At 41.1% G+C, this 15,493-nt stretch overlaps 1 protein-coding gene across 4 annotated transcripts in view; it reads right to left on the reverse strand.

Moving 5' to 3' along the window:
• Window positions 1–74: 74 nt before the first annotated feature.
• DOCK5 (dedicator of cytokinesis 5) overlaps window positions 75–15,493 on the reverse strand; it is a 90,448-nt gene continuing 75,029 nt past the window's right edge. For all 4 annotated transcript variants that reach the window (XM_068920438.1, XM_068920436.1, XM_068920437.1 and 1 more), the window contains 6 exons: window positions 14,708–14,845; window positions 14,428–14,594; window positions 13,399–13,576; window positions 10,689–10,827; window positions 9,009–9,124; window positions 75–7,090 (listed from right to left, as the gene is read on the reverse strand). In XM_068920438.1, coding sequence (XP_068776539.1) covers window positions 6,989–7,090; window positions 9,009–9,124; window positions 10,689–10,827; window positions 13,399–13,576; window positions 14,428–14,594; window positions 14,708–14,845 — 840 coding nt within the window. In that variant the 3' untranslated portion in view covers window positions 75–6,988. The remainder of the gene's footprint in view (window positions 7,091–9,008; window positions 9,125–10,688; window positions 10,828–13,398; window positions 13,577–14,427; window positions 14,595–14,707; window positions 14,846–15,493) is intronic.

The raw sequence follows: 15,493 nt of genomic DNA on the forward strand, positions 1-15,493 counted from the left end.
TTCCACTCACACTTCAGTAGTCCATGCATGTATGAAGGATATTTTTAACAGGTTTTTTTTTTTTTTTTTACTGGTTCATTCAAAAACTACATTTATTTTAAAAAGGTATTTACAAACTTTACAATAGTTAATACATTTTTAAAAAACACAAAAATGTATACACCTTGCTTTACAGTCTTAGTGAATGTCATTTACCCAGAGAGATGCAGACTCTCTTTCCAAAGCTTAGCTCCTACTCTTTCTTCAGTCAGATTAAAAGCTGTATTTTTTGCTGTTTCAACTGCAGAAGAATAAAGAGAGAGAGAAGAAAAGAAGGTATCTGCAGACCGTAGAGGGGAGTTTTTATAACTAAACCATCACATCCAGGATCTCAAAACATTCACAAAGGCATGTTAGACAACATACATATATTCCTGAATTCAAGACAGACTTGTCCCAAGCCTCATGGCATTAAACCCTTACAATACCAACAGTGAAAAACTACATCAATTAATACCATGCATATTAGGACTGAATTTCAGAAGTGCTGAAGGCCTATACCTCTGTATAAAACAAACAAAAACTGGAGACCATGCTTCTGAAAAACAGTTTCAAAGTATGCAGTCATGCACATTCAGTGTTTTCAATGACAGCCTTAGATCAGAACAGTCAGACAGAAGCTGCATAAATAAGTTCACTTTTTTTTTTTTTTTAGCTCCTCTCTTTCCCAACCGTTGTGAATCCTTTGTGTACTTACTACAGTGCAGATGCACACTATCCTAAGGGTGCTTACCGCATTTTATTTTCCGTACTGCCATTGGGCAAAGTACTCCTCAAAAACTGTGATATGCAGGCACAGATATTAGCATGACCTGGCTTTGTCAGCTGGGGTCAGATTTTCCAGAGCACCTACTAGTAACCTAACTGCTCCAATTAGGAAATGTACATTAGTATCAGAATCAGTTGAATATACATTGCAAGCATTAACAGGAATGTTAAGATGAGCCAGAATGAGGTGAACCTCATGTGCTTTTGAAAAGCCCACATCCTGCCATGCCATCAATGGTACCACTTTATGCCTTTTTGTTTCTGATTCAGTCCTAGGGAAAGCTCACCCTGGGCCACCAGATAATTTGCTCTAAAATAGTAAATATAGGATAGAGAAGCTTTTAATAAATTAAAAAAAAAAGGAGGAGGGAAGCAGTAATGGTCAGGAATGTTTTTACTATAAAAAAATTGCAGTTAAATTATAGCCGTCAAACTTAATATATTCATTTACAATTATATAAAATAAATAAGGAAAGAAAATTTGAGCCATTATCACTATGAGACTAACTTAGTGTTAATCACTCACTGCAGAACATACGCTGGGCTGCATAGCGTGACGGTTATTAGATGCAGATTCTCAACAACCGCTCCATAAACACTACTGTATTTTCTGCCACTGCAGATCACGGAGCAGTTCTCACTGGAATCAGTGTCCTTTCCTAATCCAATAATCCACTGAAACAGAAAGCTCTCTGCTTCTTTCTTCCCCTGATGTGGATTAGAGCCTGTAACATTTTTAAAGGAATTTATCACAGCATGACAAATTTTAATTAAAAGCTCCAGAAAACAAGTGCTGAGCATATTTCTCAAAAGAAAGAAAAATCCTCTAAGACTTGAAATTTAACACGAGCTCTGAACAGCATGGCTATGAAATGAGATTAGATTTTGCCTTCTCTGCAGACTGGCTATTTAACTTCCAGATTTGTTTTATTCACAATGACGAACTTGCTTTCACTTTTGGTATGCAGAAGTATCATCATTATGGACTGTTCTCCCCTACTCACATTTTTAGCCCTACAGTTTAGAGGACATTAGATGACATTTCCAAAAGCATCCAAGTAATGTGGAAAGATGATTCTTATTTTCAAAACTAAATAGTGATACCTTAGATCATCTCTGGAATTTAATCTCAGAACTTAAATTGGATAGGTACTGTAGCAAAAACTGATTACTAAAAATCATGACACAAGAAAACAGGAGAAATCAGAGGGCTGGTGGGATTTTTCAAAAGAATCTGGGCGCTCACTTCCACTGCAATGGACTCAGTCAGGCCCCATGCTTATTTACACACTTAAATGCCCAACTGCTTTTAAAAATTTGCCACTTTGCTACTTTTTTTTCCAAAAGTGGCAGAAAGCCCCTAAATCATCTAGGCACAGTACAGAAATTGCTGCTTTTACCTCTAAGGAAGCTATGGTGACTTGTATCAGCCAAGAACATGACCCTTCACTAACAACAAATCCCCCAACTTTTAAGTCCCTTTCTGGCATAGAGAATCTACCAGAGAAAATGCCCAAAACATCATGGGAGGGGAAGACTCCTCCTCACCCTCTGCTCTTTAGGCATCAAACAGTTGTTGCTTTCCTTCTAACAAGGGTGAGGTCTCAGCTACAACAGTCTCCTTGCTGCCTTTGTTGTCGGGCCAGCTGAAGAAGAGCCTGAACTGCGCAGACAGCATACCAAGAAAAACTCTAAGGTGAGACAGTGCAACTGCAAGGCAGACAGTAAGATTACATCTTCACCGCTTTTTAAGGAGCTTGGCTCTAAAGTAAAAGCCAAAGATCAAAATACAAATGAGAGGCCTGTATCAGGTGCTGCTCAAATTACACAAACCACTGGAGCTTCCTAACATTCCACCCACACTAGGATGGGTTAAAACAACAGCCCTGCTGGCTCCCCTGACTCTCTAGGTGGCTCGGGTGTCTTGCTAGCTCAGATATTAGCACCTAGGAGCAGCACACAGGAGAGAGGGAGAGAGGGAGGGAGAGGGAGAGAGGGAGGGAGAGGGAGAGAGGGAGGGAGGGAGAGAGAGGGAGGGAGGGAGAGAGAGGGAGGGAGGGAGGGAGGGAGGGAGGGAGGGAGGGGGAGGGAGAGGGAGCAACTGTTGATATTCCTAATGACTGGCAGCTGCATGATCCAAGGGAGGGGAAAGGGGAGGATAATTAACCACTTATACACCAAGTACTTTGTCCATAAATCTAGTCTATAATGATAGCAAAGAACAGGAAAAAAACTGAGGGGGGAGAAAAAAGTGGTAGGGAGATTACTAGCAATGGACTCCGACCGCAAAAAAGCAGTCAGAACCAAGTCTCCTCAAAGTTCAAGCACATTATGTTAAGGGTCATTAAAGATCAGCTGAAAAATCCTTCCCAAGGTCAGACTCATTCCAGTGCAGTCTTTTGGCTCAGGTCAGTACCATCCTCTAGGAAAAACATGTAGCGAGCACACAAGGTACATTTAAGAGTTAAAGTTATTAAAGCAGATCAGAAAGGCAGGGAAACAAGACTCCACAAAAGTTACCTGGAACTAAAACACCCAAACCCGATCCCTACAGTAGATAAACCATCAGCTGGGATTCCTGCACAGTCTCCTTTGCTTCTGCTGACTTACTGAAAGACTTAAGAGGCAAATCTGCTCTGAAGAGGAAATGCATGTAGGAATAAGGTAACTGACAGACGCAGAATGGAAAAAGAGACTGAATTAACAGTAGGTGATGTGAACATAAACATTTCTTCAGATTCCATCCTGCCATTCTGCCTTAAGCAAAATTTGCACCGAAGACAAAAGGTTCTCGTTCAAGCGAAGAGTTTGAGAGGATCCTTTAGTTCAACTGCGCGCAACAGCGGCAGAAGGAAGACACAGGTTACAAGAAGAGGAAGAAGTAGATAAAAATGAAAGAAAAGAAAACCCAGTGGTTTTCAAGTCAAGCAGTGTCTATGTCCAAGGACATAATGAGGAGCTGACAAGCCCTACAATTGGGGGGCGGGGGGGAGGGAAGGGGGGAAATACGGTGAAGCTGTCCAGAAAGGTTTCTAAGATTCCCCCTGAGAAAGCATCAGCCCAGAAGACTGTTGTATGTGCACTATAAGCAGACATGGCTGTGGATACATATGATGTGAGTGCAGTGCAATTTCCGATACGTCTACAACCTCTTTTGTGATGTGAATCTGATATGACCCTTTAATGAATGCAATGTGTTTACAAAGCCATAATACAGGCAGCGAAATAAATGCAGTTTCTGCAAGTTTCTTCAGATGCAGTTGCATAGAAGCCAAAGGAAGACACAAGGACTAAAGACAGGACTACTTCAGTCTGAACAAAAAAAACCTTAAGATTTGTTTTTTTGAAGGTGTTGTTTTGTCTTCTGAAAAAGGCTTTACTGAAAAGGCTTTAACTAGGTTTTGAGATCTTCAAATTTTCAGTTAGGTAATGAAATCGGTTTGAGTCACTTAAGTGACTCAACCTTATGGTGCAGTAACATGTAAAAGAAAAGTATATATATTGATTACCATAAGCTACATTTTCAGCAGAGTTTTTAATGCATCTCCACAGCCTATTCCCAGATAATCAGAAGCTAAATGACAGTTACAGTTAATAAGCAAAATCATTTCTTGGAAGAGACATCCTATGACAGAATCTTCAGTAATACTGATGGTAAAGAAATGGTCCACAAACTGCATCCAAATATCCCAAATTTTGCATGGGTTTGGATATAAAATTAGATCCAAATTGCTCAGCTGGTTCCTCTTTATTATGAGTTTTAAGAAACTCTGAACTTCTGAAAAAAGTTTGATCTGGATTTTGTAGGCAAACTCTTTCATGTTTCCACAGATTCACAGTGAAAGGGAACAACAGCAATTCACTGAGTGTTTTTTCCCTTCCCTGGTGGGGGGGGGGAGGGAAATCAGTGGAAATAGCAGCAGCTACAAAAGCTATATTTATAATATTTATAAATAGGCTATTTGCATAGGCAGAATAGCATGACAAAAGAGTCTGGCTGAACGTGACAAGAATAATTCTTACATATCAAAAAACAAACAAACAAAAACACTCAGGACCTCACTGGCTTTTCAGCTGGTGGTATATGTGGCACCAACTGGAAGTTGCAATTTTGGGGAGGTATATAAAGAGAGTTTTAATTATGTAGTTTAAAAATAAAGGAGGAGGAAAGTTCTTCAATGCATTAATTCTGAAATAGGCAGTTCAGGAATGTCTGCTCAGCACAGCAAAAAAAAGCTGCTGTAACTATATTTGGAGTGATCTAAGTCTTATAAGAGTAGAGCAGAGTAGAAACACATTTTGCAAGAGAGAATTTTAAACTGAATTTACTTCTGCCTTAAGTGCTGCACAAACCATCTGTAAGCCTGCTGCAGAATAGCAAGTCCCCACCCCAGGAGTGCAGCGGTTCTAACTAAGCAGCGCTGCCTGTACTCTGAGACAAGTAGCTGAAAAGAAGCCTGTAAGGTGCAAAATGGCTCTGCCAACTTTAGGCTTATTAATCATAAATGGTGATGTCCTATTTTTTTTTTTAAATCAGCAATTTTCATGTGGCAACTCAGGCATAGAGGAGTGCTTAATGAGTCTAAGGCCCATCTGATCCATAAATAAGGATGACACCTGTGCTGAATTTTCAATCACTGCACAATTGTGAGGAAACGCTACTCTAATGGTGTGCAACAGCTTTTTCCATAATGGATCACATGAATTTAAAAACATTAAAAAAAGACACATGAATTTAAAAACATTTTTAAAAGACACACGAATTTAAAGACATTAAAAAAAAAAAAACAAGATCATGTTATTTTTTTTTCTCTCTAGACAAATGGAAAGAATGATGCTGACATCCAGACAGAGCAGGGAATAAATAAAAGAGGAATTAGATTAATAACATACTTATAAACAGTACAACTATCCCCTCCTCCAAGAAAAAGCTGCAGAGAGCTGGAGTAATCCAAGCAACAGTAAACTTCGTGGTTAATTGTCAAGTCTTTCACATGCCTCCTAGATCTAAACGGCTCCTTATAGTCTAGCGACTGTTAAAAAGCTAGATCAAGGGAGGCTATAAAACACAAAGTGCAAGAACTGCAACAAATGGGAGCGAGGGGCAGGGGGGTAGAGACTGAGGATTGTTTGTTTGTGTGGGTTTGGCCAGCCAAAACACAGGTTACAGTAGTTATCAAACTTGGTTTCCGAGGTCAAGATATATAGCTAGCTTTACACACACTCCATCCTTGAAGTTGTTGATATCAATATAGTGCTGGTATCAATGCAACTTCCGCAACAATTGTAATGGGTTCACAGGAGAGAGGCAACTTTTTACATCCTATTAAAAAAAACACAAAGATGACATACGGTACCGCGTCCCAGATGTGTGCAGAAGCCAAGCAGGTAACATAATTCACTGCTTTGTAGTGAATTAAAACCAGAACAAACAGTGAAATTATGACAAACTACTGGTGAACCTAAACTCTCAGGAGTGAGCAACTACCACTACCGGAGCAGAGAGGCTGTAACGCAGAATGTCTGTCTTCACCTTAAATACACAGGATGACTGCCGAGAAGAGACTTCTTACTCTGCCAGCAATGCTCAGGTCTCTGCCTGCAATCTGAAGAGGCGACGCATCATATGCTGACATCTGACATCTCAAGACCTGACATTTTACAACTAGGAATGGCTGCGATCTGTTTCACTTCATGCAAACGAGGACTTCACTACGCTTTCACAGGCAGGAGGAAGGATTGGTGCGTTGGAGCAACTGTACAGCTGTAACGAACCTATGTGAAAATACCATAGGAAGTATATCATAATGGCGTGGCTTACCTTGGTTCAAATGCTGAAGCAAATCACTACTGTGACAGATTTATACTAGGAATGAGCTGATGAAATTGCATTGGAGAAAAACCCCAGGACAGACAAGACTATGAAAGACAGGAATTTTAGTAGTGCGACTTCTCCCCCCATGTGATTAGCGTCTCACTGTTGGAAAGGTAAATCAGAGGTTAGGAATACAGTTCCAATAACAGCTCCTTTTGGTATTTCCCAGGAAAAACTCCAAGGGAAGTGAACAGAATGGGAGGTGGGATCACTAGTCTTTAGGGTCGGAGAGCCCCAGCACGTCAGTAAAAGGAAAGCAGCCATTTCACTCCAGGCGTTTGCTGTTTTGCAAGCAAGTGATGATCTTCACTGCAATCCTTGCTCTGAAGAGAGGACACTGGATTTTCTGGTTTTTGGGGGTGGAGGGGGAGGTTTGGCTTCACGTCTGCTGGGCAGTGGTGGGGCAACCTGAGAAGATGAAGCAAAAATACACAGAAAAATAAACCATGACCAGGCAGTTAAGGCATTCTGCTTTCCTAAGCAGAAGACATCCAAAAGGTCCTATACTTCTTGACGTTTCTTTCGGGACTAAATCCTCGAATTCAACCTCTCAGTACTACAAGCAATCAATGAAGGGACAAACACATACACATCCCCAGGAGATAACAGAAGCAGATATGCTTTAGTTGCTGGAACGGGAGACTGCAATTCTTTCTGCTTCTGATCTGCAGTCTGACCGAGTCAAAGTCACTTGCTCCTCTGTCCCATCTTTTGTTTTTTAATAAAACGGAAATAAACCCATTTTCCCCTCAGCATTTTAAGGTTCAACTATTTTTATCTTGATGGCTTGATTTTCCAGCGAGTTGCATCAAGTAAGGGCCAAAAGGATGCAAAACACTACCAAATCAGAATGCTGCAACTAACTCCACATCCTTCTTGCCCAAGACAGGGGCTTCTAGGGTGTTCCTCGTTCTTGAAGGAAACTGCGTTAGTGGGTTCTTCCAAGTTTTCCCTTTGCCTGCTTTAAGGGGCATCTTGTAAACAAAGGATATGTGAAAAGGCCAGGTGAACAAGAGGCTTACGTGGCTTATCACCTGCTCAGCCTAAAACTTAAAACCGCCATGATTTCAGGACTATTTTAACTAAAGGAGGAGGGACTCAGCTGAAAAAAGAATGCCCAAACCCTTCAGAAAATACTTCTACAATCTCTCTTTATAGCCCTTTGAGTTCGTTCCATTTGGCTGCAAGCCAAGCTCAATGTTGTGAACCAGACCATGTTAGTAATTTGTTTTCTTACAAGACTCGAGGGAAGGAGTATCTTTATTAATCCTCTTGAACCAGTGACTCCCACAGCATTCCTAGAGCTGGCATATCTCCTGCAGTCATACCACCTACAGCCACTATACTGCCCCTTTTCAGAAGCTCAGTCAATTCTGACCAGATTAAGGTTTGAGCAGAAAACCTCCCACTTATCCCATGTTTCAGGGCTTCATCAGAAATAAACAACGCTGTCAGAGGTAACATCTTTTTGGAATGGATGTTAAGTCTGACCGTTCTTTGAATTCACTATTTTTGGTCAAGTTCCAGTTCAGCTTATTACACTACTCTGTAAATCCCCTTTGCAAATTTAACTGGGGAAGATAACCATCCTTTTCACAGTTCCAAAAGTTGGAACTTTCTGTTGCTGTGCACTAGTAAGCAATTACAGTTTCATACCATAAGCATCTACACTTCAGGGGCAGATGAAATGATTCTGACATGTAACCAGGGTATTTGCATATTAAGAGCTGCAAACCATTTGGAATTCTGCAAGAGTAAGAGACGCTCTAGTGATACAGCATAAAAAGCAGCAACATGATGGTCCTAGAAGGCAACTGACTTCATGAAAGTGAGGAAAAGACTATGGCTAAGATAGTGATATAATATCTGTTTTAAAAGACTGATGCTATGCACGCCTCGAAAATCAGATTTGTCCGATCTGAGGACTCAGAAGTGGAGACAGTTATTTAACACTTTTGAAAACACGGGAATTCTTTTTCCTCCTTCTTTTTTTAGTAACAGATTACTGTGATATCTTACATGTTGATCCTGGTTTTTAAATCCTTCAATCCTTGTGCCTGTTTTTGTTTTCTATATAAAATATACTTTAATCACAGAATTTGCCTAACCACGGACAACACAACCCTTTCACTTGGAAAAGGGACTGCACTTGATAGCCTTCTCTAAGTGAAAAACTTCTTATTCTTTCGTGGTTTCAGGGAGTGAACCAGTAAAATGATTAGACAAGTTTCAAGTAGCACCACCCTAGAAGTAGCTTGGAAAATTCCACTGGTCGGTCTCTCTCAAAAGCTGGTTTCCAAAAAAATGTCAGCTCTTATTTCCTTACCTCCACAGAATTCCTTGAGTTGCTATTCTCATAGGGTTTGCTTTTGGGTGGAGGTGGGGGTGGCGCGCTCTGGAAGTTGGCAGTTGCCAATCCATCAGCTTGCAGTGAGGGAAAACCTAGAAGCAACAGCAGAAAAAGGTATTTAAGGCAAAGAAGGCTGAAAAGCAGTGAGAACGGGATTGACCACATGTGATTTGAAGGGAGAATCATTTAATATTTGCACTTTAAGTCTGCTAACACATCTCTGTTTTAGCAGCTAAACCTGAACAGATAAGTCAAAGCAAAATCCCTTAAGTTCAGAATACCCAGAAGAGTTCTATCTTCGTAAAATGAATCTAAGCCCATCTGAAAAACGCACACTTGGGAGAACAGCAAATTGAATCCATTATCACATCTGAAGAGTTCAGGGGGGTTTCCTTTCAGCCTAGGCCTCAACCTGAGTATTCACTTTGATTTTAACTCCAGTTGACGGGGTAAATAGGCATCCACACTTTGGAAGAATTCCTGGGGAGCTGTCCTGCTACTAATAGCAACTAAAGCCACTTGCTAAGTAGTGAAGTAGTGAAGTTTTGGGTTCCTTTCACAGATCCTTTTTCACATACTGTTCCTGCATTTGTTTGCATTCCTGTTTTTTCCCCCCTCCACTTAAAAGCATTTTTTGTTTTAATTCTCTCATACCAGTTTTATGCTAGTTTATTTCATTATCTACAGCTGACTTGTTCTGAATTTATATCCATGTAAGAGGAAAGAGAGTCAGGTTCTACATATGAACTTCTGTCCCTTAAAAAAAAAAGGGGGGGGGCAGTAGGGTGAGAAATGCAAGGAAGAGCAAGAATAGCAAGGAAGTCTTCAGTGGTGACACTTGTCGCATTTTTACCTTGCGCGTATATTTGTATGTTGCTTCAGAGTTAACTACAGAGCCTACTGGATATGCAAGGAAGGTACTCAGCAAATTATTTGTTTTGCTAATTCTTCAAGACATATTCTCTCTCTTTCAGGTGTAACAGCTCTTATGAGCTGAATTTCCAGCAACATAGGAATGTCTCCTCCTAAAACATTTTGCCACATGATGGAGTTGGGAGTTATTCAATAATTAACATGAAAGCCTCCAAGGCTTGCCTAGAACATTTAGCCAGAGATTTGTTCTGAAACAAAACCACCACGCTGGATTGAGGCAGTTCCCCTTCTATTCAGTGAATTCACTAGAGGTATTCCTCATTTATGGTATCTGAGATTAGAAACTGGTTTTACGAACAGAACACATGCTGTTGTGCCATCTGACTTGACTTCCAGAGCAACAAGTTTTTAAAAACATCAATTACACATGGTGCTCACCTTGAGATTTAATATTCCTTCCCACAAGTCAATAAAGGAGAAAAACAAGATAGAAATTGAAAAAGATAAAATTTTATCTGAACTTCATCTGATTTCCTGATTTTAACAAGCGATATGTAAGTTACAAGTATGATATCAGCCCCTTTGAAAACATTACCAATGTTGCCTGACAAAAACTTTGACAGAAACATTAACAGCCCGGGATTGCTCTTGGTGAATTACTCCAGAGTAGTTCTTTCTTCCGTCCCCAACTTCCCAAAGTGAGGTTACCTCAGCAAATGGTGATTCCTGCTATCACAGATACTGTCCTGAAGGATGTGCCAATTGCCACGCGACAGGACTTACTGTGGGTTCTTGGGGTTTTGGGAGTGATGGGTGGTGGGCTGAGTGGCGTTGATTGCTGGAGTGAAGAACTCTGAAGCAAAGTCAGTCTGTTGTCTCCCAATTGAAGACTCTTTGGCCTCTGCGCTTTTCCTGACATGCTCTGGTTGAAACACGGAGTAAACAAAACCTTTAGCAGTCAGCAAGGTTGCTGCACACGTATCAGACAACCGAACCTGTCAGAAAGGCATCAACATGCTCCAGAAGAGCCATGTACATGAAAGAAAGATGCATTCAGGTGAAACAGAGTGCAACACACTCACAGAACTGGCTGAGCCATGTCAAAAGGCATAAACAGTGCTATGACACATCCAGTTTTCTGTGGGACCTTACTAAGAGGGTAGCAATAGCAACCTGGTTTTTATGACCGCAGCCTATTAACTAAGGAGGGAAGAGGTCAGAGGAGGTGAGGCTAGAAAATGGTTGTACTTGACTAGCAGATCTGTGAACAAACTTGAGAGAAAATGTTTCAAGAAGAGCAGAGGAAAAAGTAGAAAAAAAAAATCTGTTCGATGGGTACAATGACACACATTTGCTCTGTTGAGATACCATGGGGTATTGTTGTTACTCATCCTGACAAACTTCAATCATCACCCATGGGACATCTGTACAGAGGTCCTTATATAGACAACCTGCCATAAATTTGCTTGGTCTTAACAGTCTGTAGTGACAGATGGTGCTTTGGCTAGCTTGATGGAGACTGCAGTATTCATCTACCTTCAATCAGCAAACTTTCCTCCTCCCAAAGGTACATGTCAGTAATTTAACTGCCATCAGTAGCTTTATTCACAGCCTAAATTCTGCCTCAGCCTCTGTGCCCAGGGTTCCCTACTGGCATGATATGCCTAAAGATTTGGAGGTTGCCAAAAGGAAGTACTAGTCAAAGAGATAGAGGTGGAATTTAGGTCATCTGAATATGGTCCCAAGAGTCCACTATATGAAATATTTTGGTCCGTTTACATACTACTTTATTGCTTCACAGAGAAGGTTGTCACGCTCACACATGTAACTAAAGTCAATGGGCTCTTTTAGACATTAATTCTCCATTATTGAGCAACGGAGTATTTCTCACTGCACAGAAGGGGCAACACGTTGGTATACAACGAATATAAAGCATATCAATACCAAAGCTGCTGGACACACAGCAAGCCTTTGGTTCCCTCTGGCTTTCCAGCTCCCAAGCAACTTAGTCAAGAGCTGTATAATACTAGTCTGCCTAATTTCTGTGCTGCACCATGCTGCTATGGAACAGACCAGCTATAAAAACTAGGTTGCTGTGTGCTTCGCAATGTTCTTCAGCATGAATATAACCCTTAACTGCTCATATGCTTCAGCAAGCTGATCACACATGCCATTTGCCCTCAGAGATATGGGGGGAGAAAGGGAGCGGGTGTTCTGTTTTGCATCTCTCAGCTCTCTGCAGTGCTAAGTCTCGGCTCGGACAGGCACGTCTTACAGTCCTAGGAAACCGGCTGATACAAGTGGGCTTTCTTCTGGACCTTTTTCCACTAGTTTTACTTAACAAAGTGATCAGCAGCTGACCTCACAGTTTGTGGGTTAAACCCATTTAATTCAACAGCAGCACTTCAACGGCAGAGGCCAGGTATCCTTAATCACTAATATTTACACTCCCAGACTCTCTTCTTGGGTGGAAAGCCTGTCAATATCAAATGGATTCTAGAGCCACAGTTCCCTTCTTTAGAAATATCCTGCAGACTCCGAGTGCTGGCAGTATCACTGAGATTTGATGAGGATTCCTGAATCTAGCCAGATCCAGCTCGGAGAGAGCTGGGGAAGGAAAGGGAAACAGAAGAATTATTAATTATTTATACAGAATATGTTAGGTCAAATTAGTACTACTGAGCCACAAGCTTAAATACTCCGACACCTAGTTCTCACGTACTCTCTGACAGCGTAAGTTAGTCTTAGTGTAAGCCAGGATAAAACTCCAAGGTCATACAATTCTATTTCTGGGCTGAAACTCACCTATTCGTATTAGGTGATTAACTGGACCCCACTGTCAACCTGAATGCCTAGCAGTCTCCAATATATTCCTTGTTACAACACTGTCAGGGTGGAGAGTCTCTTTTATTCCTCTTTTGCAAGTGATTTGCATAATCATTTTGAGTAAATACTCATGCAGGCGGTTTGCAGCAGAGTTCAAACTTAAGACAATCAGTTTTTCAAAGTCCAAGCTGGTGACCTAACTACCAGACCATCCTTTTGCAACTCCCAGATCTCTCAGACTGATCTTCACCTTGTAGTACATTTGATTTGTGCAGTGATGCTGACTGATAGCAGCTGAGCACCTGGATTGCCAGCTGGATTTTGAATGGACTAGCAATATCTACTTGCTCCAACACAAACAGAACAATTCTACATGGTGCTGAGTGCATCGCATAGCCCCCAACTCCTGCAAGAAACAAGGGTTCTGAGCACTTAGATGAAACATCGGTGCCTCATGCTTCAAATCTGTACTTTAAGTCAAACTGCAGTCCGGTCTGACACATGTTTTCCAAATAAAAAAGCAAGCAATTACTCAGATGACCAAGGCTTTTGGTATTTGAGCCCCTCCCAGTATTTAATGAGCTTCCCAATGGCAAGCATGCCTGAAAGCAAAGGAAACACTAAAATCTCCTGCTGTGGATTTTATTACTATTACTATTATTTTTACCATTTTGGAATTGAGTTCAGTTTCTGGCTCCTTCTCTACAATAACCTGAGACTTGCTAATACTCCAGTCCTTCCGCTTGAATTTGTTAATCCGGTTATCACCATCTTCTTTGATGGGCAGTTCCTCAGCTCTGGAAGCTGTCGATATTCTTCTCTCCAAGAGAGGCTCCAGAATAGATCTGCAGCCCACACCGAAAAAGTGAAAAAGCAAGAAGCATTAGGCCAGTCAAGTCATTTCACGCACTGTCTGCGAAAAGGCGGTGATCTTTTATTGTGTGTAAGAGGTTACTGTAGAAAACCTGAGTTACGACAATGGAATTTTCAACAAGATTTGTGCTCCTAAGTTACTCAAACAATTTTGAGTATTGTGTCTTATGCACAGGACAAAGCGTAATCTACTTGCAGAGGGAGTAAGATCTGTATTTTATGCTGAACTCTGCCACTCAGTCTGCTGTGAGACCTTGAACGAGTAATCTAGACTCCCTGGCAATCACAGATATAAAGTAGATGCAAAGAGAAGTAATATCAGGAAGTGTTTCGTGTATGGAAGCTCCCTTTAATGCCACATAAGCAGCTGCAAGCAGGTGGGTGGAACTAGTACCATATGGTACCATTCCTCTTTGCAGACCACATTGAATTCAATCACATCACAGTAATCTTACACCTCTGTTTTCCAGGATCCCAGAGGAACAGAAACAGTGTACATCTGAAATACACTGCCTATAAGCTTCCTCAGTAAGGCCTAAGGAATTGGGTCTGAAGAGGCAGAGTCTCCTGGGTTTAATTCCCAGATCCATCCCTTTTCTACCCCTCAAAATCCCTATCTGTAAAAGAGAATAATTTGACCTCCATTTAAAAGCTCTCTAAAGGCATAGGTATCGTTATTTTTATGGAACAAATCTTCGTTTTTAAAAGTGTCTAATTATATTGAAAAGTCTAATTATTGAAAATACTGTAAAAAAACCCCAAAACATTGTGGTGAAAGTATATCCCCACTCTTGTAAATCACGTTTAAAAGCTGACTACTGACCCGTCTGAACCTGGCCTGGAAGAAGTGCTATCAGATGACGTGGAAGATGTAGAGACCACGGAAGAGGCCACAGATGTCACAGAGAGCCTTCTCAGTGTGGAAGACATGATGTAAGGCAACACGACAGAGCCGGACCTGCTCTGTTTCCTTTCGGTGAGGGAGGGAGGCTGCAGACAAACACACGATAAACCAGGTAACACTAACTTACAATCTGGAAGAGGAGAAGAGTATTTGAGTGTGTTCTTTTAAAGCAAAACACTAGACAACAAGATATGTTTACCAAAGTTATTACACCATATTGCTTCTCCACCTTCTTCTTCAGATCTTTGAAGCAGGCAGTTAGTCTCTCATGCAGAGGCTTCAGCTGTTCAGTCAGCTTCTCACCGTGGATCCTAATCCCTTCTGCCAACAATGGCATCTGAAATGAGCAGCAAAACTTTTGCTCCGAAAACTTTTGCTCCGAAAGGACTCATCTGCTCTCCTGCTACAGGAAGGAATTTTCTACACCCATCTCAGATGCAATTAAGGGATTTAAAGTCAATGTGTTTTAAGTTTGCAGAGGAGAAAAGCAATCATACAGTACTGAAGCTCAGTTCCTGACTCCTAACTTGTGCACGATAGTAACTTGACTATCTATCTGAGCTCTGTATGTGTACTACAAAGAAATACAAACTTTTTCCCCACCCATAGCCATGTGCCCTTCTTCCTGATACAGATTCTATATTCTGCTTCGGTATACATGGCATGTAAAATGTTACATTATCACTCCCTTGGCCTGCAAAGCAATATGACTGGGAAATAGCTGCAGCTTGGCTCTGTTGTATGGAAATATACAAAAACTGGTAAATAACCTGCATGGATGGAATTTGCATTACAAAAACAGGATGATTTTTTCACTGCTATTCACTGCTGTGCAGGTCAAAATGGTCAGAGTGACAAAATATTAGGTCTGATGATTTCATACAAAAGATAATAGACATTTTGTTAGACTCATAAGGGGGGGGGGGGGGGGAAATCTATGCCACATCGGCAAATATTCCAGAGTAACAGTTCAGAGCAACACAGA

The sequence above is a fragment of the Struthio camelus genome, chromosome 27, assembly GCF_040807025.1.
Source record: "Struthio camelus isolate bStrCam1 chromosome 27, bStrCam1.hap1, whole genome shotgun sequence".
In the NCBI taxonomy this organism is placed as follows: domain Eukaryota; kingdom Metazoa; phylum Chordata; class Aves; order Struthioniformes; family Struthionidae; genus Struthio; species Struthio camelus.